This window comes from Delphinapterus leucas, chromosome 10, assembly GCF_059928025.1.
Source record: "Delphinapterus leucas isolate spDelLeu-1000000601 "Yukka" chromosome 10, BTC_Dleu_Yukka2, whole genome shotgun sequence".
Classification (NCBI taxonomy): Eukaryota; Metazoa; Chordata; class Mammalia; order Artiodactyla; family Monodontidae; genus Delphinapterus; species Delphinapterus leucas.
This window is the reverse complement of record NC_143138.1, coordinates 53,269,336-53,295,850: the sequence shown is the minus strand read 5'-3', so window position 1 is coordinate 53,295,850 and position 26,515 is coordinate 53,269,336. Positions and strand designations below refer to the sequence as shown.

General features: G+C 42.9%; 1 protein-coding gene across 3 annotated transcripts in view; it reads right to left on the bottom strand.

Annotated features, from left to right (window-relative positions):
* Positions 1–785: 785 nt before the first annotated feature.
* CRTAP (cartilage associated protein) overlaps positions 786–26,515 on the bottom strand; it is a 35,108-nt gene continuing 9,378 nt past the window's right edge. Inside the window, exons 3-7 of one of the 3 annotated variants that reach the window (XM_022553781.2) lie at positions 22,638–22,809; positions 15,513–15,641; positions 9,328–9,473; positions 8,090–8,173; positions 786–1,656 (exon numbers count right to left, since the gene is read on the bottom strand). In XM_022553781.2, the coding sequence (XP_022409489.1) occupies positions 1,603–1,656; positions 8,090–8,173; positions 9,328–9,473; positions 15,513–15,641; positions 22,638–22,809 (585 nt within the window). In that variant the 3' untranslated portion in view covers positions 786–1,602. The other 2 variants (XM_022553783.3, XM_022553784.3) reach the window with 2 other exon arrangements.

The window sequence follows — 26,515 nt, the reverse complement described above, 5'->3', positions numbered from 1 at the left end:
TGCACACGCTGCCCCCTCTGGCCTGGAATGCTCTGCCCTGAGACCCACTTCCCTAGGTCTCTGCTCTGCTGTCACCTTGCTGAGGCTTTCCCTGACCACTCTATTTAAAACTGCAGCCTTGGAACTTCCCTGGTGGTCCAGTGGTTAAGACTCCATGCTTCCACTGCAGGGGGCCCAGGTTTGATCCCTGGTCTGGGAACTATGATCCCACATGCGCCACGGCCAAAAAATTCAAAACACAAAACAAAAACTGAAGCATCTCCAGGCCTCCTTACCGCCTTCCCTGCTTGATTTTTCTCCATAGCAGTGATCACCCTCTGATGCTTTGTACATATTTATTTTTGTTTATCTGTTGTCTGTCTTTCCCTGAGGAATGTAGGCTCCATGAGGGCAGGGACTTTTTTTTTTCTGTTTTTCTGTGCAGTATCTCCAGTGCCCAGGTCAAAGCCTAGCACGTAGTAGGTGCTCAGTAAATATTTGTTGAAAGAGTGAATGAAACTAGCTTCCCTCTGCTTCCTTCCATTCCCAACTCTGAGACTAACGGCTGAGCACTGTCCTCAGATGGGATCTACCAACCATTGTAAGACTTTGGACATGTGAAAGTGTTGGGCAAAAGCCACATTTCTGTACTCGACCCTGTCTACCCAACTTCTTTTTCAATGGGCGCCAGAAAAAATGCTGGTCAGACCGTGTACAGACCATCATGAGAAGTTTAGCCTTTGTCCTCACCATCTTTGCTGGATCAGGGGATGGGGAGAAACAAAACCAAAATGTGGAAAAGCAGAAAGGCTAGAGTAGGTTTTTATAATTACCACCTTTTAGGAGTATTTTTCTTATTTAAAAAATAATACTGATTTTTCTGGGAAAAGAAAAAAACTATCCATGGAAAACTGTCCTTCTAACCAAAATGGTGAGAAGGCAGGTATAAAAATGGAGAAGGCAGATGTGAAGATGGGGGGCAGGTGTGAAAATGGGGAGACAGGTGTGAAGAGGGGGAGACAGATGTGAAGAGGGGGAGACAGGTGTGAAGGGGGCAGGTGTGAAGATGGGAAGCAGGTGTGAAGAGGGGGGGCAGGTGTGAAGATGGGAAGCAGGTGTGAAGGGGGCAGGTGTGAAGATGGGGGCAAGTGTGGGGGGTAGGTGTGAAGCTGGGGAGGCAGGTGTGAAGGGGAGGCAGGTGTGAAGATGGGGGGCAAGTGGGGGGGCAGGTGTGAAGCTGGGGAGGCAGGTGTGAAGGGGGGCAGGTGTGAAGATGGGGGGCAAGTGTGGGGGGGCAGGTGTGAAGCTGGGGAGGCAGGTGTGAAGGGGGCAGGTGTGAAGATGGGGAGGCAGGTGTGAAGGGGAGGCAGGTGTGAAGGGGGCAGGTGTGAAGATGGGGGGCAGGTGTGAAGAGCGGGGGCAGGTGTGAAGGGGGGGCAGGTGTGGACACGTGGAAACCAGGCTCACCCCTGGTTAGCTGTAGTGAGAGATGGGGGCTTCCCTTTCACTTCACAGAGTAAAGAGAAGGCTCTGAGGTATCAACAACTTGTACTATTAGGAAAAGGAAGACAAAGAATCTGTGTTTCCTGAACATCGAGAGGAAGTCTCTCTGGCTGCTGGGGGCTATCTGGTCTCCTCCAGCTCCAAGAGGTCATCCACATACTCCACAACCTCTCCCTGTAAGAGACAATAAGACACCTCTGTTAAGCAGGTACCTGACCTTCAAGGTGCTGGTGAGCAGAGACTGTTTCCAAGAGGCAACTGCCAGCCACCCCTAGGCTGGAGCAGCCTTTCCTCCCTCGAGCCCAAAGGGTCTGACTTCTCCCTGGGAGGGACCTGGCTTCCACACCATGTGAACTTGGAGTCAAGTGCTCCAAGACCCCCAGATGGTCTGTGTGAACTGAGCCATCCAGCCCCTTCTGAAAGACCCTGTTTAGTGTCCTTCTTCTGTGCATCCCTCCCCCAGCCCTACTCCCCTCCCATTAGCAGTTACCCCACAGGAAGACTTTCTGTCTGTTCCCTTTCTGCCTTGATCACCAGACCACGAGATTTTCAAGGACCAGGACCTTCTTCTGCAGAAACTGGCACACACAGGTCTCAGTAAACCTGCTAGGGGATGGCTGACTGTGTGTAGGCGTGTTACTGCTGGTGCAACTGAAGCAATCAGGCCACTCAAACAAGAGATGCTTGGGTAGTACAGGAGCCCACCTGCTCCCTCCTTTTGCAATGAGCCTTAAGCCTCTACCTGAAACAGCCCAGCATACTTTCTGATTTCCTTCTCTGCGTTGATTCTACTCCCATGACACACCTAACCCACCAGCTGATGACATCCACTCCCTCTACTGCAGAGAATGAGGGAATCACCAAGAAGGCCAAGCCCCTTCCCCTGAGGTCAGTACAGGCAGCCCCACCGATGGTGACCACCCCCTGCTAAAGCCTGGCCCCCCTCATGGAGGCCTCCCTCCCAGGCCAAGAGCCAATTCGCTCCTTTTGATATTTTAACACAGAGAGAGTCATAAGGTCTCTCAGCATTTGAGAATAGTTAGAAAATCTATCAAGTACATGAGACACAAAAGGGATCTTATTATTTTTAACAAATGCTTCTACACATCATGCCTGCAATTAGGAACTCAAGTGATGGGAGTGGAAGACCGCTGCTTGAATAAATGACATTCTTCAGTTGCTTTCTGGACCCCAAAAGGAAAACAGGGTATGGTAGAGGATTACATATATGGACATGACATCTGTTCCCAGGGTTACTGTTTCCTGCTGTGGGGCTACTGTGAGGTGGGGATGATAGCATTGTTTGCTTTTAGCTCACTACTAAGTGTCCCCGGCAATAGAGATGAAAGAAACACATCCTCCTATAAGGTCACTGGTGTCGCGCTCAGATCTATCGATATTTTCCAGGCACCCATCCCCTAGCTGCTGGGAGTGTCGCTGCTAATGGCTTATACCTATCCCTTCTCTGCATGACTGATCTTGGCCAAAATGAGCAGCCCTGCCAGGGAGCTTATACACCACCCGCTCCGGGCTGCCAACAACTAGTGAGGGACTGAGAAAGGGGATGACAAAAGGCAGAAGGAGCTCTGTGATACAATGCATGCCCCGGAGCTCCCCGCAGGATCAGGATAACCTGACTGCAGGGGAGACCACATGCGTGCGTAGCTCCTTCCCCTGCCCCTCACCTCCTTTCCTACCCAAGAGCATCTATTTCAGCTTGCTTTATAAACGTTCTGAAACTGTAACAGGGCCTCTGCGAAATTTTTAACCAGTGTGCAAACTTTCAGGAGCTCTTACACATATTTCAAGCCCAGAAAGATATAAAGAAGGATACCACAAATATCAGGAGACTAGATTGACGCTTTGTTTCGAAGTAGCATTTTGTCCTTTGGAAATTTTTAAGGATTAACTAAGAATTTTATTGTGTTAGTTACAGTTTATTTCAAATTATTACTTGCCATAATTTGATATATAATTTTAAAAATAGCTCATTCTTTAGAAATTCTTTTATAATTCTAAAGCTTTGATTAATAACCGAACTACTCTGGGAACTTCAGTGGAGTCCTGTTATCTTGACAGGTCCAAGTCTCAGAATCCTAGGAATTTTAAAGCCTGGAATAAGCCTGGTCTATTCACTAGATGATTACTAAGCAGCCGTGTGGCTTTGAGTAAAGTCACTCTACCTTTCTGAGTTTGTTTCCTCATCTGTGACATGAGACAGCTTTACTGAATCTCATAAAGGGTCTCTTCTTGTTCTAATATGTATGATTTTTTTTTTCTAAATGCATTGTTTTTGTATGTTAAAAGTCTTCAAAGGGTTCATAGCCAGGAATTCACCTCTGGGAATTTATCCTAAGGAAATGATCAGAGAAAAGGTAAAAGATGTAGTAACTGCTGTGTTATTGATCAAAGCAAAAAGTGGGAAGCAACCGAAATGCGTATAAAAAGAGCTTTACTTAAAAAATCCACACCATGGAATATTAGTCATTAAAAAATTGTCTTTAGGGCTTCCCTGGTGGCGCAGTTCTTGAGAGTCTGCCTGCCGATGCAGGGGACACGGGTTCGTGCCCCGGTCTGGGAAGATCCCACATGCCGCGGAGCGGCTGGGCCCGTGAGCCATGGCCGCCGAGCCTGCGTGTCCGGAGCCTGTGCTCCGCAACGGAAGAGGCCACAGCAGTGAAAGGCCCGTGTACCGCAAAAAAAAAAAATTGTCTTTATAATGAACATTAACTAACAAGATTAACAAAACCCACAAAATCATCTCAATAGGTGCAGAAAAAACATTTGGCAAAATTCAACACCAAAACATTTGAAAAAATTCCTCGTTTGTCAAACGATAAAAAACATTCAACTAACTAGGAATAGAAGAGGAACTTCCTCAACCTGATAAAGGGCCCTACCACAGCTAAGAATGTACTTAATGCTGAAACAGAAGGCTTTCCTTCTAAGATTAGGAACAAGACAAGGATTTCCACTCTCTCCATTTCTATTCAACATTGTACTAGAGGTTTTAGTCAGAAAAATAAACAAAAGACATCCAGACTGGAAAAGAAATAAAACCATGTCTATTCACAGATAACATGATCTTGTATACAGAGACTCCTTAGGAATCCATACACATCAAAAAAAAGTTTAGAACTGATAAACAAGTTCAATAAGTTTGCAAGATTACAGTATCAACATACAAAAATCAGCTGTATTTCTATACACCAGCAACGCACAACTAGAAAATCAAAATAAGAAAAACAATTCCATTTCCAATAGCACCAAGAATAACAAAACTTGGGAAAATATTATTGAAGGAAGTTAAAGAAGACCTAAATAAGTAGAAAGGTATCCCATATTCATGGATCGGAATATTTAATATTGTTGAGATGCCAGTCAATCTTCAGATTCAGCACAATTCCTATAAAAATCCCAGCTGCCTTTTGCAGAATTTGGCAAGTTGATCCCATATTTCACATGGAAAGGCAAGGGGCCCAGAATAGCCAAAACAATCTAGAAGAAGAAAGAAGTTGGAAGACTCACACTTCCCAATCTCAAAATGTAGTACAAAGCTACAGTATTCAAGACAATGCAGTACTGGCATAAGGATAGAAATCTAGATCAATGGAATAGAATTGAGAGTCCAGGTATAAACCTTCACATTTAAGGTCAACTGATTTCTTACAAGGGTACCCAGACAATTGAATAGGGAAAGAAAGTCTTTTCAACAAATGATGCTGGACAACAGTATTTCCACACACAAAAGAATGAAATTGTACCACTACCTCACATCATATGTTAAATTAACAAAAAAAAAAAGATTGTAGACCTAAATGTAAGTGTATAACACTATAAAAACCTTAGAAAAAACAGTAAATTTTAGTGATCTTGGATTAGACAATATTTTCTTTGATATGACAGCAAAAACACAAGCAACAAAAGAAAAAATAGATAAGTTGGATTTCATCAAAATTTAAAACTTTTGAGCTTCAAGACACCGTTAACAAAGTGAAAAGATAATGCACAGATTGGGGGAAAATTTTTAGAATTCATATATCTGATGGGGGACTTATAACCATAACATATAAAGAACTCTTACAACTCAACAATGAAAAGACAAGCAACCCAATTTAAAAATGGGCAAAGGACTTGAATAGAATCAACATTTCTCCAAAGAAGATATACAAATGGCTAATAGCCATATGAAAAGATGCTCAACACCATTAGTCAATAGGGAAATGCAAGTCAAAACCATAATTAGGTACCACTTCACACCCACTAGAATGGCTATAATAAAAAAGACAGACACACACACATACACACACACACAAAGAAAGACAGACACTATAAGTGTTGAGGAAGATGTAACAGATTAAAACTCTCATACATTGCTGGTGGGACTGTAAAATGATTCAGCCAGTTTGGAAAACAGTCTGGCAGTTCTTTAACAAGTTAAATATAGAGTAATAGGACCCAGAAATTCTACTCCTAATATATACTCCTAGGTATAAGAGAATTGAAAATTTTTGCCCAAACAAAAATTTGTACCCAAACGTCCATAGTATCATTATTCAAAGTAGCCAAAAAGTGGAAACAACCCAAATGTCCATCAACCAAGGAATAAACAACAGGTGGTATATCCATACGGTAGAATATTATTCAGCAATGAAAAGGAATTTTTACATGTAACGTGATGCATGTTACAACATGGCTAAACCCGGAAAACATTACGCTCAGTGAAAGAAACTAGTCAAAGACCAAAAACCATGATTCCATTCACATGAAACATCCAGAACAGGTAAATCCAGAGACAGAAAGTAGGTCAGTGGTTGCCAGGGGCTGGGGGAAAGGGTCGGGGTGGGCAGAGGGGAAGGAATGGAAAGTGACTACTAATAGGTTTGGGCTTTCATTCGGTTTTTTTTTTTTTTTTTGGCTGCACTGTGCAGCTCGCGGGATCTTAGTTCCCCAACCAGGGATGGAACCCCGGCCCTCAGCAGTAAGAGCATGGAGTTCTAACCACCAGACTGCTGGGGAAGTCCCTGGGCTTTCATCTGGGTGATGAAAATGTTCTCAAATTTGAATGCATAACTTTATGAATATACTAAAAAAAACCCACTGAATTGTATACTTTAGAAAGGAGAATTGTACAATATGTGAATAATATCTCAATCAAACTGTTCTAGAAAAACATAACCAGGGAAATTGCTCAAACTACAGTGTTACAATGGAAAAGCCATGATATATAATTACAGTCAAGTTTATAGTGAATATATATTGGAAATATATAGAAAAAACTGGAGACATAAATACCAAAATATCAATAGTAGCTTGCCTCTAGATAATCAGAAACTCTACTGTCCCGTTTTTCCTAAATACTTTTTTCTCAGGAATTCCCTGGCGGTCCAGTGGTTAAGACTCCATGCTTCCACTGCCCGGGACGTGGGTTCGATCCCTGGTCAGGGAACTAAGATCCCGCATGCCGTGCTGTGCAGCCAATAAATAAGTAAATAAATATATTTTTCTCCACTTTACAAACCATAGCGGTCAACCTTGTTTGTGTCTGGTCAGCATTCCTTCCTTTTCAGCATCCTTGTAGTCATATCACAGGCTCTGCTTCAAGAGAACCCAAGCCAAGACATATGGCACATGGGTCACTTCCTAGTTTGTAAAGCACTTCGATGTGCAAAGTGGTATTTCATTCTTCCAACCCTGTGAGGTCAATGTTATCAGCCCCATTTTACAGACGAAGTACTGAGGCTCAGGGGAGCTAAATGCATGCTAGTGGTCGATCCATCTCATGTAAATTCGTGCACAGAAAACAAATTCCACAATGATGTCTTATTTACAGGTGCTTCACTGAAAACTGGGGCAGTGGAAAGAGCAGACATGGAGGCTCAGGGCTCCCGGGTCTGGCCTAGCAGCTCCCGGAACCTTCCTGTTCAAGCTCCTCAGCTGTAAAGTGAGGGGTCAGACGAGAACAAACCCGCAGCTCTTTCCCAGCTCCGATGGCTGTCTTAGAAAGAGTTTGATGGTTTGTTCCAAACGCATCTCTCTAAACGCTACCCCTAATGATGGCTTTTCTGTGACTAGGCTGCCCCACCACAGAATGACGGCTCCATAACCAGCAGAGTCTCCGCCGTCAATAAAGAAGTCAGCTAAGTAAGACTTAATCAGGAATTTCAAGCAACCCCAGAGAAGGATAAAATGCCTAATATACAGAAAACAAAACAAAACAAACTGACAGAAAAATTGGGATGTGGGCTTCCCAGTGTCTTCAGAGTGCTAAAATTCAGTGTGTTTTTATAATGTTAAAAAATGATGCTTGATGCCACACGGTACAGGAAAAGAAAAAAAAAAAAGATGTTCGGACGGCTCCTGTGATGGGTTCCTGGAGGATGGCTCTGTACTCTGTCAGGAAACGTGGTGCTTCAGCCTGGGTTTCCTAGAAAACCCTTCTTGCCCAGGCCAGTGCTCTGACACATAAAAACGCCCACAGAAACTCTGTTTCCCAAGGCCCCTTCTGTTTCTCATTTCAGGGGCGACTCGGCCTTCCAATGATTTTTAACAAAGCTGTGAGTAATAGTTTCTCTTAGCCAGACGTGTGCTAAACAGGAAAACTTACCTCATCATCATCCATTATGTTTTCCTTAGCAAAGTCATGCAGCTCTTTCTGGAGTGTCGTCACGTTGAAGAACTGAACTGCTTCCTGTTCAGACACAAACAGAGAACAGTTTATATGACCAACCTTTTAAGGGGAGAACTGGGCTGGTGGCAGGCGGGGGAAGGGTATGAACTTTCTTTGGGGGGTGATGAAAATGTTTAAAATTAAATAGTGGTAACGGTCGCACAGCTCTGTGACTATACTAAGACCACTGAATTGTGCACTTTGAAAGCATGAATTTGACAGTATATGAATTATATCTCAATTTGAAAAAAAGAGTAGCCAATCCTGAGTGAATGAAAGTGTGTGTGTGTGTGTGTGTGTGTGTGTGTTAGTGTGTGTTGGCTGGACAGTGAAGTTGAAGGAAGATGTATGTATGGCAAACCAGGACAGCATGCACAAATCTCAATGAAAATACAAGTTAAGGGCAAATTAGAAAAGATCTTCTGAAAGTGATATATAATCCATAGGTTTCCCTGAACACATGCAAAGCTGAGTGCATCCATCAAGGGAATTAAATGATATTCATCCATAAACAAGCCTGCCACGGAGCTGTTAAAAAAAAAAAAAAAAAAAGTAGGTGGTATGGGTGCGACATGGGAAGTGTTCATGATGAAATTGTTAGAAAGACAAAGCAAGTTGCAAAACAGTAGGTAAGATCCCATTTTTGTAAAAATTGATAGTTACATGCTGCATATACAGTAAATGCATAGCTATAGGGCAGGATGAGAAAGAGAAAACATGGGATTAAGAAGCAGTCTCGGGCTTCCCTGGTGGCGCAGTGGTTGAGAGTCCGCCTGCCGATGCAGGGGACACGGGTTCGTGCCCTGGTCCAGGAAGATCCCACATGCCGCGGAGCAGCTGGGCCCGTGAACCATGGCCGCTAAGCCTGCGCGTCCGGAGCCTGTGCTCTGCAGCGGAGAGGCCACAGCAGTGAGAGGCCCGCGTACAGCAAAAAAAAAAAAAGAAGCAGTCTCAATTCCTAAGTGAATCATTTCTGTAATGTTTAAAATTTGTAGAGTGCTTACTGATTTAGAAATGAGAACAAAGATGTAAAATGTTAAAAGAAAAAAGCTACAAAAAAAACTGAGTTTCCCTTCATTTCTGAAATAACCTGTCTCTTAAGATGCAAAGCTGCTTCCTGAAAGTGGGATGAAGAAGAGAACAGGAAACGCGATGCCTGGTGCACTGGCACGTACTGGTCTGGGCTGGAAATCCTCCTCCAAGAGCCCCCACTTGTCCCTGTGGTACTGATAATACACCAGGTTCTGCTGCATGACCTTATCGTCCTGGTCAAAGAGCAGGTAGCTGACTGCACAGGGGGCTGCGTTCTTCAAGTCATTCACTGAAGGCAAAGGAAACAAAAACAGGAAATCAGCCAACCTCTCCCCACCCACCCTCCATTGAATAACACCTTCAAAAAGAGAAAGATCACCAACAAGCCCCTTCTCCACAGATCCTCCTTCGGAATACCTGCAAAGACAAAAGAAATCTTCCCAGGGTGAAAAGGTCACAGATAGGGTATCCATGGGAACGTGGAGGCCAGTTTGGAAAACAGAAAAAGTTCCTCTTTAGGCAAAGACCTATGCAGAAATACCTACTATATTCCCCTCAGGCCTTGGAGACCTGGGCTGGTGTCACAGCCCTGGAACCTAAGCAGGCTTGGGTCCCAAGGCTGGACTGTCCTGAAGCTGAGGGAGCTGGTGAGGACATGCCAGCAAATGAGCCCTCCTTGGACCTGCAGTACCTGGTCCCCTCTGCATGGGAACCATAATCTCCAGATCCAGGCAGGCCCTTCAAATGCTAAACCAAGCCTAGTTCACCCAAAAAAGGGTCCACCCTCTGGGCTGGAAGAGTTTTGAAAAGTCACCTGGTCTCCACATCTCCTGGTGGGGAGGTTCCCACCTCCATCCTCCTTCCTTAGAATCGCCCCACCCAGGGATGACAGCGCCCTCAGTGCAGCGGTTTTGCTGGGGCTGCGATTTCTCCGTGGGGTGAAGGGTAAGGGGGAAGAAGGAACGAGACACAAGCCCTTGGGCCTTTCTTCTGGCTCACTCCGCTCTCCTTGACAACCCAGGAACACAACTTTCCTAAGGCTCTGACTGCCCGAGTATCCAAGTTGGGCATGAAGAAATGCTGCCGCCTTGTGGCAGTTTCCCATAACAACAACTTTAAAACCGCTGTTTATGGGCACTTCCGAGTCACAAGGCCTGTGGGGTTGGAAATGACACCCGTCCTCAAGAAATGTCCTGGGGTGATTGAAAAAGATTTCAAAACAAGGCCGACTTTCAAGAAACCAATTTCAAGAAGTAAATTTCACTCACACTGTTTTTAAAAATAAAAAAGAAGCACTGGAAAAGATGCTCCACATCGCTGGGACTTCCCTGTTGGTCCAGTGGTTAAGAATCCACCTTCCAGGACTTCCCTGGTGGCGCAGTGGTTAAGAATCTGCCTGCCAATGCAGGGGACACGGGTTCGAGCCCTGGTCTGGGAAGATCCCACATGCTGCAGAGCAACTAAGCCCATGTGCCACAACTACCGAGCCTGCACTCTACAGCCCCCGCGCCACAACTGCTGGAGCCCGCGCGCCTAGAGCCCGTGCTCTGCAACAAGAGAAGCCACTGCAATGAGAAGCCCGCACACCACAACGAAGAGTAGCTCCCGCTCGCCACAAGTAGAGAAAGCCCATGCGCAGCAACAAAGACCCAACGCAGACAAAAATTTAAAATAAATAAATTTATTTAAAAAAAAAGAATCTGCCTTCCAATTAAGGGGACGCAGGTTCAATCCCCGGTCGGGGAACTAAGATCCCACATGCCGCGGGGCAACTAAGCCCCTGAGCCACAACTACAGAGCCCACACACTCTGGAGCCCACACTGCCACAACTAGGGAGAAGCCCACACACCGCAGCAAAGAGCCCGCATGCTGCAACTAAGATCCAACACAGCCAAAAATAAAATAAATAAATAAATATTTTTTAAAAAGATGCTCCACATCATTATTATTAGAGAAATGCAAATCAGAACTACAACGAGGTATCACCTCGCACCATTCAGAATGGCTATCATCGAAACATCTACAAACAATAAATGTGGAGACGGCGTGGAGAAAAGGGAACCCTCCTATGCTGTTGGTGGGAATATAAATTGGGAACAGCCACTACAGTGAACAGTGTGGAGGTTCCTTAAAAAACTAAAAACAGAGCTAGCATATGATCCGGCCATCCCACTCCTGGGTGTATATCTGGAGAAAACCAGAATTCGAAAAGACCCAGGAACCCCAACGTTCACTGCACCACTATTTACAACAGCCAAGACATGGAAGCCACCACAATGTCCATCAACAGACAAACGGAAAAGGAAGATGTGGTACGTTTATACAATGGAATATTACTCAGCCATAAAAAAGAATGAAATGATGCCGTTGGCAGCAACGTGGATGGACCTAGAGATGATCATACCAAGTGAAGTAAGTCAGACTGAAAAAGACAAATATCATATGATATCACTTACAGTTGGAATCTAAAAATTGATACAAATGAACTAATTTATAAAACAGAAAGACACTCACAGACTTAGAAAACAAACTTATGATTCCCAAAGGGGAAATTAGGGGGGGTAGAGATGAATTAGAAAGTTGTGATTAACAGATACACCCTCATATATATAAAATAGATAATCAAGAAGGACCTACTGTGTAGCACAGGGAACTCTAGTTAACACTCTGTAATAACCTATATGGGAAAAAGATCCAAAAAAGAATAGCTCTATATGTCTGTATAACTGAATCAAGCTGCTGTACACCTAAAACAAACACAACATTGTAAATCAACTATAGTCCATATAAAAGAAAAATTCAATTAAAAAAAAGTAGTACCTGCCGTATTTCCCTCAGGGCTTGGTAACTGGGGCTGGGGTCACATCCCTGAAGCCCAAGGAGGCTTGGGTCCCAAGGCTGCACTCTCGTGGGGCTGAGGGAGCTGGGGAGGATATGCCATCAAACGAGCCCCCCTTGGACTTGTAGTGCCAGGTCCCCTCTGGATGAGACTGCCATCTCCAGATCCAGGTGGGTCCTTCCAAAGCTAAGCCAAGCCTAGTGCACCCAAGAAAGGGTGGACCTCTGGCCTGGAGAAGCTCTGAAAAGTCACCTGGTCTCCACGTCTCCTGGTGGTGGGGTTCCCACCTCCATCCTCCTTCCTTAGAATCGCCCCACCCAGGGACAACAGCGCCCTCAGTGCAGCGGTTTTGCTGGGGCTGCGATTTCTCTGTGGGGTGAAGGGTAAGGGGGAAGAAGGAATGAGACACAAGCCCTTGGGCCTTTCTTCTGGCACATTACGCCCTCCTTGACAACCCAGGAACATGATTTTCCTAAGGTTCCGGTTACCCAAGTATCCAAGTTGGGCATGAAGAAATGCTGCCGCCTTGTGGCCGTTTCCCATAACAACAACTTTAAATCACTGCTGATGGGCACGTCTAGTCACAAGGCCTGTGGGGTTGAAAATGACACCTGTCCTCAAGAAACGTCCTGGGGTAGGTGATTGAAAAAGAATTCAAAACAGGGCCAAGAGGATTCAAGAGGCCAATTTCAAGACGTAAATTTTACTCACACTATTTACCTGTAATCCAGAAAGCAAAGATTTCTTGGGGAGCAGCAAGAAAAGCTGAAAGTTTTGGTGTTTTATCCATTATGTCTTTGCCACATTTTCTGATATTCTGGTTGGTTTTTAGAGTTAGTCAGGATTTCAGAGGATTGACCAGTGAGCTTCCAGGGCCTGGAAGTGTCCAGAACACCTCTAAACTCCAGTGTCCTTGCGTGTTCCCACTGAACCAAGCCTACTTCGTGGCTGGAAGATCCATGTTTCAATGTCCATTCACGGGGTAGTTTAGTGAAGTGTCAGCACAGCTTCTCATGAAAATGAAAGAAAAACACGGGCTATATTTTCTTCCAACAGAACATCTGTAAACTGAATCCAAGATCAGCAATGTGTTGATAAAAGTTGAAACTGGGTGATGGGCACCCTAGAGATCATTATACCAACCTCTCCAACATATGTTGTTGTTTTTATTAATTACCTTGGTTTTTCTTTTTTCTTTTTTTTTTTTTTTTGGCTGTGTTGGATCTTCGCTGCTGCACACACGCTTTTTCTACTTGCGGTCAACCGGGGGCTACTTTTCATTGAGGTGCGCAGGCTTATCATTGCAGTGGCTTCTCTTGTTGCAGAGCACGGGCTCTAGGCACGTGGCCTTCAGTAGTTGTGGCACGCAGGTTCTATAGTCGTGGCTCGTGGGCTCTAGAGCGCAGGCTCAGTAGTTGTGGTGCCCAGGCTTAGTTGCTCTGGGGATCTTCCCGGACCAGGGCTTGAACCCATGTCCCCTGCATTGGCAGGCAGATTCTTAACCACGGCGCCACCAGGGAAGCCCCCAATATATGTTTTTAAATTTCCAGAAGTTAAATAAAACATGTACATAATTTTTTCATAATTCTCATTAAAACAGGGTCCTTCCAAGTGTGGCTGAATATAAGCCAACAGTTAACACTGGGGTTGGGGGAGAGCAGGGAGGGTGATGGAGATGGGTTGTTTGCTTTTTTATTTTATTTTTTTTTGCGGTACGCGGGCCTCTCACCACCGCGGCCTCTCCCGCCGCGGAGTACAGGCTGCAGACGCGCAGGCCCAGCGGCCACGGCCCACAGGCCCAGCCACTCCGCGGCACGCGGGATCCTCCCGGACGGGGCACGAACCCGCGTCCCCTGCATCGGCAAGCAGACTCGCAACCACTGCGCCACCAGGGAAGCCCGGGTTGTTTGCTTTTGATGTTTCTCTGTACATCTCTGAGATGTTTGGTTCACTGCAATAAGCTTCTCTTATAAGCCTCTTTGAAAAAAAGCACTTACATTAAATCAGCTATTTATATTAGAAAAGAGGGCTCCTCATAAGCAAAGACACTGCCTAGTGGAAAACTGTCCCCTCCACACCAGAATGTGGTCAATAAATATTTGCTGGCATCATGCTGTGAGCTCAGTGCTGCCTCATAGGAAAGCATGTTCACACATTATATAGAACTAGACTCTTGTCCTCTATGTTAAATAATCCTTTACCAGACAGCTCACGCTGGGGTGACAGTAGCAAATAAAATCTCATCCTTCCCTCCATGAAAGGGGACTTCTGGGAAGGACACCTGTTAAAAATACACCTCAACCTCCTCTTGATCTCAGAAATGTCCCAACCAAGGGACATTTCAGTACATTTCATTGCATCCTTAGATGAGGTTCAGGCCGCTCTAAGATCAGGTTCACTGCTGAGAGAGGCCAGTTACCTTCCTCAGAAAAACATGGTATAAATGTCAGTATCAGAGAATATTCAGGAACAAAGAAGCCATCTTGATTAACGGCAAAAGTTTAAATATTTTTAATTTAAAAACTAAAAAGAGAGAGAGAGGGAGAGAAGGAAAATATTTTTCTTTTCTTTTTTTCCCTTTTTTAACCTTCAGCAGGCAAGGCTTTCAGTGTGTCCTGGAGAGATGAGATGGGATTAAAAGGTAGGCGGGTTAGGTGGCTGCTGAAGCAGAGGGAACCCAACAAAGAACAGGATGGACACAGCGGGGAAGGGGGGCTGTGGAAGACAAGGTCACCTGGCACTCCTCCAGGACATCCCTGAGTCCCCAAGACCAGCCGCCCCTGAGTTTGAAGGGCAGCCTTGGGGAAGCTAGCCAGACACCTGCCAGCAGACCCAGACATTTCATCAGGAGGGTAGAGTTGTCGCTGCTGCAAATGACCCTAGTAACTTCCCGTGCTTGTCACCGAACTGCCAAGGTATACGCTGCTCACGCGAGTGGCACCCAGCAATCTTGGCTACAGAGAGAGGGGGGAAAGCCAGGAAATTCAGGCTCTGAAGTCTGAACTCCAAGTTCCTTTCTTTCTCCCATGTGTCCCCTTTGTCCACTTGGAAGGTTCTGATTGATAAGCTCCAATTTCAGGCCAAGGCAGGACCAACTGCAATGACATTCTAAGAGTCTGAAAAGTAAAGCCAATGATGTGGAAGAAGGGAAATAATGATATTTTTTAAAAAAAGAAAAGAAAAAAGGGACTTGCCTGGCGGTCCATTGGTTAGTACTCTGCGCCTCCACTGCAAGGGGGCATGGGTTTGATCCCTGGTCGGGGAACTAAGATCACGCATGCCACGCAGAACGGCCGAAACAACAACAACCACCACCAAAAGAACGGTTATATAGAGTTTGCCATGTGCCAGTGTGTGAATTTCCTAAGCATTCCACGTCTATCAACTCACTTAATCCTCACAACCATCTTAGGAGGTTAGTACTCTCTGCAGATGTGGAAGCTAAGTCTTAGCACCTTGCTCAGATCTCCTAGAAGATGATTACTTACATTTATAATAAGCAAACTGCAAATAATGATACATGGTAGCCACAAATTTCTCGACTGGATATCCTCCTATGACTGGGGTGAGGTTCTCTTCACACTGTATTTTGCATTCCAGAACTTCCACATAATGATCTGAAAGAACACACAAATTTTCAGGCAGTGTATCCATTATTTCCTTAATGCCGCTTCTGCCCCACTGCCCCAAAAGATCAAGGTAAAAATGATAAATGATAAAATGATAAAAGTAAAATATTCACAACACTTATGATAAAGGGCTAAAATCTTTCACGCACAAAGTTTCCTAAATCAATAAGAAAAAGACAAATGTCCACCATAAGAATAGCCAAAAGGATGTTAATAGAAATTATAAAAAGGGCTAATAAACACTGTGAAAAGATCTTAACCACATTTGAAATTAAGAAATACAATTCTACCTAAAATAATGTAAGCTATTACATTGGCAAAATGTTTAAAATTTGATGATGTCCAGTGACAGGAAGAGAATAGTGAGACTCATGCTCTCATGTTCTGTTGGCAGGAGCAAAATAGGAACAAATGTTTTGGAGTACAATTTGGTAAAATTTATCAAAGGTTAAAATACACATATTCTCGGTAATTCCCTGGCGGTCCAGTGGTTAGGACTCTGCGCTTCCACTGCAGGGGACACAGGTTCGATCCCTTGTCAGGGAACTAGATCCCATATGCATGCCGCAACTAAGAGTTCTCATGTCACAAATAAAGATCCCGAGTGCCGCAACTAAGATCTGGTGCAGCCAAATAAATTAAAATAAAATAAAATAAAAATTTAAAAATACCTAAATACAGTCACATAGAAAGATGTCAAAGACTACATTTCCCAGCCTCCTTTGCAGTTAGGTTGGGGCCATGTGACTAAGTGAGCCATGAAATGTGGACAGTAACAACTGATGAATACTACTTCTGGGGCTGGTCCCTAACAACCTTCCAGGTGCCCCTTGGCCCCTCCCTATTCTCCTTTCATTCAGCCAGAAGCGAAAGACTCCAGCATGATGATACACATTTTGCCAGCAAGACTGGAGGAACAGGCACTCTCCCACGTTACTGGTAGGAATGCAAAATGGTACCTTAAAATACCAAATAATTTATGTAAACCTTTATTCTGAACTATCAATCCCACTGATGTTGACTTTGCAAACACACTTCCATACTTAGCAAACAACAACAACCCACTAAAATTCCCCATTGCAGTATTAGATGTAATAGCAAAAGATTGGAACAGCCCAAATATCTATCAGATATTTGAATAAACTGGAGTACATCACTCCCCCAACCCTCAGTGGAGCACTTGGCAGTAATAAAAAGAATGACACAATCTCTACGCACTAGTTAGGATATATTGTTAAGTGGAAAAAGCATAACATAGAATAGTGTTTAAGTATGGTACCCATTCTGTATGAAAGAAGCAGACACAAAAATAAAGGGAAAGTTGGGCTTCCCTGGTGGCGCAGTGGTTGAGAGTCCGCCTGTCGATGCAGGGGACACGGTCCCGGTCCGGGAAGATCCCACATGCCGCGGAGCGGCTGGGCCCGTAAGCCATGGCCGCTGAGCCTGCGCGTCCGGAGCCTATGCTCCGCAACGGGAGAGGCCACAACAGTGAGAGGCCCGCGTACCGCAAAATAAATAAATAAATAAATAAATAAAGGGAAAGTAGGTTTATTTTCTTTTTCTTTTTTTTTTTTTTTTGCCCGCATTGCACAGCATGTGGGATCTTAGTTCCCCAATCAGGGATCAAACCCCTGCCCAGTGCAGTGGAAGTGCAAAGTCTTAACCACTGGACCACCAGGGAAATCCCTAGGGAAAGTAGTTTTATATTCACACAACCTTTATAGAAAAAAATGCTTCAGGCAAGAATTCTCAACAGTGTGCTAAATCAGTGGGGGTAGGGTGGGGAGGGGGGCAGAGTTTGATGGACAGCAAGTTGTCCTAGTCTGGAAGCACCTGTCCACAAACTATTAATTTAAAAAGGAAAGACAGTAATTATATTGTGGAGAAACTGGAAAGCACCTCAACCAAATGTTTAAAACTTAGTGTCACCACTTCCCTGGTGGTCCAATGGTAAAAAATCCGCCTTCCAATGCAGGGGACGCGGGTTTGATCCCTGGTAGGGGAAGTAAGATCTCACGTGCCGCGGGGCAACTAAGCCCGTGAGCCACAACTACTGAGCTCATGCACCTCAACGAGAGAGCCCGTGTGCTGCAACTAGATGCTCTAGAGCCCAGGTGCCACAACTAGAGAGGGAAAACCCTCACGCCACAACTAGAGAGAAGCCCGCGTGCCACAACAAAGAGCCCGCTCCACAAGAAAAGATCCCGCATTCCTCAATGAAGATCCCATGTGCTACAACTAAGACCTGAAGCCACCAAAACAAAAAAGAAATATGACAAATAAATAGGAAATGTGATCCTGGACAAGATCTTGAACCAGGGAAAAAAGTTGCTAGAAAGGACATTATTGTGACAATTGACAAAATTGGAATATGGACTGTAGATTGTAAAAGTATTGTATTGATGTTGGGACTTCCCTGGCAGTCCAGTGGTTAAGACTCCGAGCTTCCACTGCAGGGTGACTGGGTTCGATCCCTGGTCGGGGAACTAAGATTCCACATGCCATACGGCCAACAAAAGTATTGTATCAATGTTAAGTTGCCTGAATTTAATAACTATCCTGTGGAAATGTAGAGACTATTGTTCTTAGAAAATACACTGAAAGATTATGGGGTAAAGCGTCGTGATGTCCGCAACCTACTCTCAAAATGTCCTGAAATAAAAATAACTATATACACACACATACAGAGAGAATGATAGTAAATGTGCACAAGGTCAAAAATTGGTGAATCTGGGTAAGGAGTATGTGAGAGTTCTTTGTACTACTTTTGTAACTTCTCTACAGTTTTGAAATTACAGTTGACCCTTGAACAACACGGGTTTGAACTGCATAGGTCCACTTACATGCAGATTTTTTTCAATAGTAAATACTACTGTACCATATAATTCTTGGTTGGTTGAATCCCTGGATGTAGAACCACAAATTCGGAGGAACTATGGATACAGAGGAACAAAGGACATGGTGGACAAACTATTAAGTCATACTCGGATCTTCAACAGCACTGAGGGTCAGTGCCCCTCACAGGCTTAGCTGCCTGTGGGATCTTAGCATGTGGGATCTTATTTCCCTGACCAGGGATCGAACCCGCATCACCTGCAGTGGAAGGTGGATTCTAAACCACTGGACCACCAGGGAAGTCCTGGTGACATTAATTTTTAAGCATTTGGTTAAGGTGCTTTCCAGTGTTCAAGGGTCAACTGTATTTTAAAATAAAACTAAAAAAATCCCTAAATATCTATCTATCTAAGGTATATCAAAGAAACGAATAAAGAAAGGTTACCTTTGGGGATGAGTGAGATGAATAGGAGAGATGTGGATGGAAGCAAGACTTCTCTGAGTGTGACTTTTTAAAATAGTTTTCACTCAAACATATGAATATTCTATATATTCAAAAAAACCCTAAACAATAAAAAGGAAAAATCAAGCAAGCCTCCAGATTGAAAACACACTAAAATAAACCTAGATGTATATCCAATTGGTACCACACAGAGAAAAGAACAGATCACAGTAACTGAATATTCTTAGTGGGATATAGTGTAAGGAAGCAGTCTAATAGAAATACAATGTGAGCCACATATGTAATTGTTAATTTTCTAGTGCAACATTAAAAAAAATACTAAAAAGAAACAAGTGACATTAATATTAATAACATATTTTTAACCCAGAAATGTCCAAAATATTATCATTTCAACATGTAATCAATATAAAAAATTACTAATGAGATATTCATTATCCTTTTTTTTGTACTAATTCTGCAAAATCCAGTATCTACATTATACTCAGAGCACGTCTCAGATTGGACCAGTCACCATTCAAGTGTTCAGCAGCCACGATCAGCTGGTGGCTACCATGCTGGACGGCACAGATCTAAGGACTAAAAGAACTTCAAAGACATCGCAAATGTCACTCAGAAGTTTTATTGTTAATATTTATATTGGTGTGATACATTTGAGACCATATTATGTTCATTGTAAGAAAAGCAAATAAATAAATATTCTACGTTATAGAGATGTAAGATTTTCACTGTAAGAAAAAAGTATACAAATATAAAGTGAAAGAGGGAATTCCCCGGTGGTTCAGTGGTTAGGACTCCTCACTTTCACTGCCAAGAGCGTCGGTTCAATCCCTGGTCAGGGAACTAAGATTCCCCAAGCCGTGTGGAGGGGTTAAAAAAAAAAAAATTGGGCTTAAAAAAAAAAAAACAACAACAGAGGACATACGGGATACAACCAGCAAAATCCAGACTGTGGGAATCTCTATAGGACAAACAACACAGTTTCTGCAATAACAAGGAGAGAAAAAAGAAATGGTGGGAGGATTTATAGATTAAGAGATTTAAAAGATAACCAGGGGCTTCCCTGGTGGCACAGTGGTTAAGAATCCAATGCAGGGGAAATGGGTTTGAGCCCTGGTCCAGGAAGATCCCACATGCCACAGAGCAACTGAGCCCGTGCGCCACAACTACTGAAGCCCGCATGCCTAGAGCCCATGCTCCTCAGCAAGAGGAGCCACTGCGATGAGAAGCCCGCGCACCACAACGAAGAGTAGCCCCCGCTCGCTGCAACTAGAGAAAGCCCACACAAAGCAACGAAGACCCAACACAGCCATAAATAAATAAATAAATAATTTTTAAAAAATTAAAAAAATAAAAGATAACCAATTTGCTAGAATATGGATGAAGCTTGAGGACATTATGCTAAGTGAAATAGGCCAGTCATAAGAAGACTAATACTGTATGATTCTGCTTATATGAGGTACCCAGAGTAATCAAATTCATAGACACAGAAAGAAGAATGGTGGTTGCTAGGGACTGGGAAGGAGGAAGATGGAGAGTTAGTGTTTAATGGGTACAGAGTTTCAGTTTGGGAAGATGAAAAAGTTCTGGAGATGGATGGTGGTGATGGCTACACAACAATGTGAATATACTTACTGCCATGGAACTGTACACTTACACACGGTTAAAATAGTAAAGTTTTGTTCAAAATAAAAGTTTAAGAAGATAATCAAATGCAATGTGTGGACCTTATTTTGAACATGATTCAAACCAATAAATTGGGAATTCCCTGGCAGTGGTTAGGACTCCATACTTTCACTGCTGGGGGCCCAGGTTCAATCCCTGGTCGGGTAACTAAGATCCCACAAGTTGCGCAGTGGGGCCAAAAAGAAAAAAAAAAAGAAAACACACAAAAAACCCAACAAATTGTAAATTTAAGGAACACACATTTATGACATTTCTGAGATGACTGGGACACTGGATATTTGATGATGAGATCAAGGAACTGTTGTTAAAATTCTTTTAGGTGTGATGGTTCAGTGGTTGAAAAAAAAAGAGTTCTTATCTTTTGGAGGTACCTACTGAAACATTACAAATGAAGTGATAACAACATCTGGGATTTGCTTCAAAATAACATGAGGGATTTCCCTGGTGGTCCAGTGGTTAAGACTCCGAGCTCCTGATGCAGGTGCACCGGATTCGATCCCTGGTCAGGGAACTAAATCCCGCATGAGGCAGTGAAGATCCCACATGCCACAACTAAGACCTGGCACAGCCAAATAAATAAATAAATATATTTTTTAAATAATAATATAAGAGGTAAGTGGGTGGGAATTAGATGACACCCAGTTGAACCTGAGTTGACAATAGTGAAGCTGCATCATGGTGACATGGGGTTTCTTTACACTCTTCTATTCTTTGTATATGTTTGAAATTTTCCACAATAAAAAGGTTTTGTTAAGAAAAATAAAGGCACTCTGTGGAAAAAGAGATCCATGAGCAAAACAGTGATTAAAAAACAAAAACAGGGCTTCCCTGGTGGTGCAGTGGTTGAGAATCTGCCTGCCAATGCAGGGGACACAGGTTGGAGCCCTGGTCTGGGAAGATCCCACATGCTGCAGAGCAACTAGGCCCATGAGCCACAACTACTGAGCCTGCGCGTCTGGAGCCTGTGCTCCACAACAAGAGAGGCCACAATAGTGAGAGGCCCGCACACCACGAAAGAGTGACCCCGCTCGCCGCAACTGGAGAAAGCCCTCGCACAGAAACGAAGACCCAACACAGCCAAAAATGAATTAATAAATAAAAAACAAAAACAAAAATCATCCTGGATTCAATAACTGTAAAAGAGCTGCCTACCCCAGGGTTTCTGAGAGCCATTAACCATCACAGGGCACAGAGACTCCAAGAGGCAGACGGTGCTCAGGCCAATCTCAGACCTATCTGACCCGGGTCCCCTTCCTGCAAAGTGCAGTTTGAGCATCCGTGTTCCCAAACCACTTAGGGACATCTCTTGGCCATTTCCCATTCTCTGGAGCATTGCTGCCCACTATTGGTTAAGGAGACACCCTAGGGCTATTTATGTGTTTTCAATTGTTTTTCTTTCTTTTTTTATTTTGGCTGCACCGTGAAGCATGTGGGAATCTTAGTTCCCCGACCAGGGATCGAACCAACGACCCCTGCAGTGGAAGCACAGAGTCTTAACCACTGGACTGCCAGGGAAGTCCTCAATTTTCTTCATTCTTTCCTGTGTTTTCTAGAATTCCTATAATAAGCATGAATTATTTTATAGTCAGAAAATTTTTTTCCCAAAAGTTATCTTAGTGATGACTAATTAGAGGTTCATTATACTCTTCATTTTACCTTGATGTGTGCTGAAAAATTGCCATCATCAAAGTTATCTCCCTAAGGTGAGGCATGAGTTGCTTTGGGGCCCATTTTTATTTTTCCAAAAGCCTGTGGGAATCTGTAATCAAGTAGGGTTGATTAGGCAGACCTTCTCTGCTGGCCTGTATCTAGACACCATACTCACTGTTTCTCCAGAAGCTCCTGCCAAACCAGAGGCTGATCATACATGTGTCAGCCACCCCAGTTACCCTTTCTTATTTAAGCTCAAAAGTTCCTCAGAGGCCACTCAAGTACCTAGAAGGCATGTAGAACCCACAGGGGCAGCTATGCCATTTATGTCGAGGACACAACCCACCACTAACCTGCTATGGAAAGATAGAAATCCTTGAAGTCCTTGATCTCCCGGGAGCCCTCACAGGCAGCAAGACACTCATAAAAGGCCTTGAAGAAGTCAGGAAGGGCCAGCTCCATGTCCGTGATGCATGTCCTCCAGTTCTCACCGTTGTACCCCCGCACGGCTCGGATGAACAGGCTCTGGAATCATCAGAAAGTCTACAAATAATAAATGATGGAGAGGATGTGGAGAAAAGGGAATCCTCCTACACTGTCGGTGGGAATGTAAATTTGTACATCCACTATGGAGAACCGTAATGACGTTCCTCAAAAAACTAAAACTAGAGCTACCATATGACCCAGCAACCCCATTCCTGGGCATATATCCAGAGAAAACTCTAAATTCAAAAAGATACATGCATCCCTATGTTCACAGCAGCACTATTTACAATAGCCAAGACATGGAAGCAACCTAAGTGTCCATCAACAGGTTGCATGGATAAAGAAGATGGAATATTACTCAGCCATAAAAAAGAGTGAAATAATGCCATTTGCAGCAACGTAGATGGACCTAGAGATGATCATACTAAGTGAAGTAAGCCAGACAGAGAAAGACAAATACCATATGATATCACTTACATGTGGAATCTAAAAAATGTTGCAAATGAACTTGTATACAAAACAGAAATAGGCTCACAAAGTAGGAAAACAAACTTATGGTTATCAAAGGGGAAAAGGGTAGGGGAGGGATAAACTGGGAATTAACAGATACACACTACTATATATAAAATAGGTAAACAACAAGGACCTACTGCATAGCACAGGGAACTATATTCAATAGCTTGTAATAACTATAATAGAAAAGAATCTGAAAAATAATACATATATATATATTCTATGTATAACTGAATCACTCTGCTATACACCTGAAACACTGTAAATCCACTATACTTCAATTAAAAAAACACAAAAACAAACAAACAAACAAAAAGCAGGCTCTGGAAAGCAGAGAGAAGCCAAGGAAGGTCCAGACATGAAGGGAGAGAGATCTGTCCTCCTGAAAGGAATCAGACCATCATCAAGCTCTACTCTCATTAGCTCTGGAGAAACCATGCTCACTCTTAATTATAAATAGGACACCAATCAGTAACTTACCTATATCTAGATTTTTCTACCCTGTTCACAGTGGTACACTTATTTTATTTAATTCAAAAACTAGCAGGCACAATCCACCAGAGGGCAGCCAGCAGAAACAAGAACTACAATCCTGCAGCCTGCAGAACGAAAACCACATTCATTCACAGAAAGATAGACAAAATGAAAAGGCAGAGGGCTATGTACCAGATGAAGGAACAAGATAAAACCTCAGAAAAACAATTAAATGAAGTGGAGATAGGCAACATTCCAGAAAAAGAATTCAGAATAATAATAGTGAAGATGACCCAGGACCTCGGAAAAAGAATGGAGACAAAGATCAAGATGTCATAAATGTTTAACAAAAACCTAGAAGAATTAAAGAACAAACAAACAGAGATGAACAATACAGTAAGTGAAATGAAAAATACACCAGAAGGAATCAATAGCGGAATAACTGAGGCAGAAGAATGGATAAGTGACCTGGAAGACAGAATGATGGAATTCACTGCTGCGGAACAGAATAAAGAAAAAAGAATGAAAAGAAATGAAGACAGCCTAAGAGACCTCTGGGACAACATTAAACGCAACAACATTCACATTATAGGGATCCCAGAAGGAGAAGAGAGAGAGAAAGGACCTGAGAAAATGTTTGAAGAGATTATAGTCGAAAACTTCCCTAACATGGGAAAGGAAATAGCCACCCAAGTCCAGGAAGCGCAGAGTCCCAGGCAGGATAAACCCAGGGAGAAACACACCAAGACACATAGCAACAAAATTGACAAAGAAAAATTATTAAAGGTAGCAAGTGAAAATGACAAATAACATTCAAGGAAACTCCCATAAGGTTAACAGCTGATTTCTCAGCAGAAACTCTACAAGCCAGAAGGGAGTGACACGATATATTTAAAGTGATGAAAGGGAAGAACCTACAACCAAGATTACTCTACCCAGCAAGGATCTCATTCAGATTCGATGGAGAAATCAGAAGTTTTACAGACAAGTGAAAGCTAAGAGAATTCAGCACCACCAAACCAGCTCTACAACAAATGCTAAAGGAACTTCTCTAAGTGGGAAACATAAGAGAAGAAAAGGCCCTATGAAAACAAACCCAAAACAATTAAGAAAATGGTAATAGGAACATACATATTGATAATTACCTTAAATGTGACTGGATTAAATGCTCCAATCAAAAGACAAAGGCTCGCTGAATGGATACAAAAACAAGACTCATATATATGCTGTCTATAAGAGACCCACTTCAGACCTAAGGACACATACAGACTGAAAGTGAGGGGATGGAAAAAGATATTCCATGCAAGTGGAAGTCAAAAGAAAGCTGGAGTAGCAATACTCATATCAGATAAAATAGACTTGAAAATAAAGAATGTTACAAGAGACAAGGAAGGACACTACATAATGATCAAGGGATCAATCCAAGAAGATATAACAATTATAAATATATATGCACCCAACATAGGAGCACCTCAACACATAAGGCAAATGCTAACAGCTATAAAAGAGGAAATCAACAGTAACACAATAATTGTTGGGGACTTTAACACCTCACTTACACCAGTGGACAGATCATCCAGAGAGAAAATTAATAAGGAAACACAAGCTTTAAATGACACAATAGACCAGATAGATTTAATTGACATTTATAGGACATTCCATCTGAAAACAGCAGATTACACTTTCTTCTCAAGTGTGCACGGAACATTCTCCAGGATAGATCACATCTTGGGTCACACATCAAGCCTCAGTAAATTTAAGAAAATTGAAATCATATCAAGGATCTTTTCCAACCACAATGCTATGAGATTAGAAAAAATTACAGGGGAAAAAATGTAAAAAACACAAACACATGGAGGCTAAACAGTATGTTACTAAATAACCAAGAGATCACTGAAGAAATCAAAGAGGAAATCAAAAAATACCTAGAGACAAATGACAACGAAAACACAACGATCTAAAACCTATGGAATGTTTCTAGCAATACAATCCTACCTTAAGAAGCATGAAAAATCTCAAATAAACAATCTAACCTTATACCTAAAGGAACTAGAGAAAGAAGAACAAACAAAACCCAAAGTTAGCTGAAGGAAGGAAATCATAAAGATCAAAGCAGAAATAAATGAAATAGAAACAAAGAAAACAATAGCAAAGATCAATAAAACTAAAAGGTGATTCTTTGAGAAGATAAATGAGATTGATAAACCTTTAGCCAGACTCATCAAGAAAAAGAGGGAGAGGACTCAAATCAATAAAATTAGAAATGAAACAGGAGAAGTTACAATGGACACCGCAGAAATACAAAGCATCATAAGAGACTACTACAAGCAACTCTATGCCAATAAAATAGACAAGCTGGAAGAAATGGACAAATTCTTAAAAAGATACAACCTTCCAAGACTGAACCAGGAAGAAATAGAAAATATGAACAGACCAATCACAAGTAATGAAATTGAAATTGTGATTAAAACTCTTCAAACAAACAAAAGTCCAGGACCAGGTGGCTTCACAGGTGAATTCTATCAAATATTTAGAGAAGAGCTAACACCCCATCCTTCTCAAACTCTTCCAAAATATTGCAGAGGAAGGAACACTCCCAAACTCATTCCACGAGGCCACCATCACCCTGATACAAAAACCAGACAAAGATACTACAAAAAAAGAAAATTACAGACCAATATCACTGATGAATACAGATGCAAAAATCCCCAACAAAACACTAGCAGACAGAATCCAACAACACATTAAAAGGATCATA